At 40.3% G+C, this 1,248-nt stretch overlaps 1 protein-coding gene across 2 annotated transcripts in view; it reads left to right on the forward strand.

Annotated features, from left to right (window-relative positions):
* The window catches only part of LOC107752548 (cytosolic carboxypeptidase 1), a 34,237-nt gene that overhangs the window by 1,589 nt on the left and 31,400 nt on the right, over nucleotides 1-1,248 (forward strand). For both annotated transcript variants that reach the window (XM_016568546.1, XM_016568547.1), the window contains exon 3: nucleotides 252-373. In XM_016568546.1, the coding sequence (XP_016424032.1) occupies nucleotides 252-373 (122 nt within the window). The remainder of the gene's footprint in view (nucleotides 1-251; nucleotides 374-1,248) is intronic.

A 1,248-nucleotide genomic window follows, 5' to 3' on the forward strand; every position in this document is an offset into this window, starting at 1 on the left:
TGCTGAATATATACCTATATTATACCATGTTTACAAATGTGTCCCTAAAAGGAGGTTTTGGCTCACTTCTGGGTACAAATTTGTTCCCAAAATTACACACACACACTTTCATTAGCTGCTCTGTGATGACGATATGCAGTGTACATAGTTTGTTGACTGCCTGATGTTGCCTAAAGAGGTGCGACACATCTTTCCTATAAGCTTTGATGATGGTGTACTTTGCCTGTTGTGATGGTTTCTTGTATTCCCAGTGCTTCCCGGGTGCTGGTGTTGCTGAGTCAGCTGGAAAGACTGAACGAGGAGCATAAAGTCTCTGATAATGACGCCATCCGGCAGATCACAGGCAAAATCCTTCACCTCATCCAGACTCAAGGTGACCTGACACACATATCCACCAAACATGTGGGATCATCACCTTCACCAAAACCAATATTTAGTCCAAATCAAATTGAACTTTATTTCCTTATTACAAGTTTCTGGTCTTTTTATGCAAAATTCAGACAATACAAATGTTGTCTTGATAATATATGATAATATATCATCAAAATGTCTTAACTAATTGGTTAACTATTGCTAACCGATAGCCAAATAGCTGTTAAGTCATTGTTTAGACTATACTGTTGAATGGAATTCATATTGACTTTTGCCGAAAATATAGTAATCAACTGCTGGTTAAAGGAGACATAACACACACAGTTTCTGCCAATCTCATGTTAATCTTGAGTACCTATAGAGTAGTGCTGCATGCTTCATATCTCTGAAGAGTCTTTAGTTTTATCAGATTTATTAAAGACAGAAACAGATGTGCCGCTTCTCTCTGAAACCAGTCGAGCTCCTGGAGGCGTGCCGTGGGCGAAGCTAAAGAGTCACAAGCATGCGCAGCTTTTGCGTAGCGATTGTCTGCAATAAAACAGGAACAAAAACTTTATTGACTTAAATTAACTATGACTCAAAATCTGATTCAGCCATATATAGGCTATTCGATCCAGAATCGGATCCTGATGATTTCTGTAAGCCGATTGAAGCATGTTGGTGGGCTGCTCTTGCTCTTGCTCTGGTTGATGTGTGCGCACTCTTCCGGGAGAAGTGCCCATACAAGGAATTCAGCCCTTCATTACGTCATGCAGGGCCATACTCGGGGAAAAACAGAAATACTCCGTCATACGTCCAACTCGTTTTTTGAGACTTTGGTCATGTTTAGCATGAGAATCCAGCTCTTTAGCAGTGTAAATAAGTCAGAATGCATGA

Source organism: Sinocyclocheilus rhinocerous, unplaced genomic scaffold (assembly GCF_001515625.1).
Source record: "Sinocyclocheilus rhinocerous isolate Xijiao unplaced genomic scaffold, SAMN03320098_v1.1 scaffold1102, whole genome shotgun sequence".
NCBI classification, from domain to species: Eukaryota; Metazoa; Chordata; class Actinopteri; order Cypriniformes; family Cyprinidae; genus Sinocyclocheilus; species Sinocyclocheilus rhinocerous.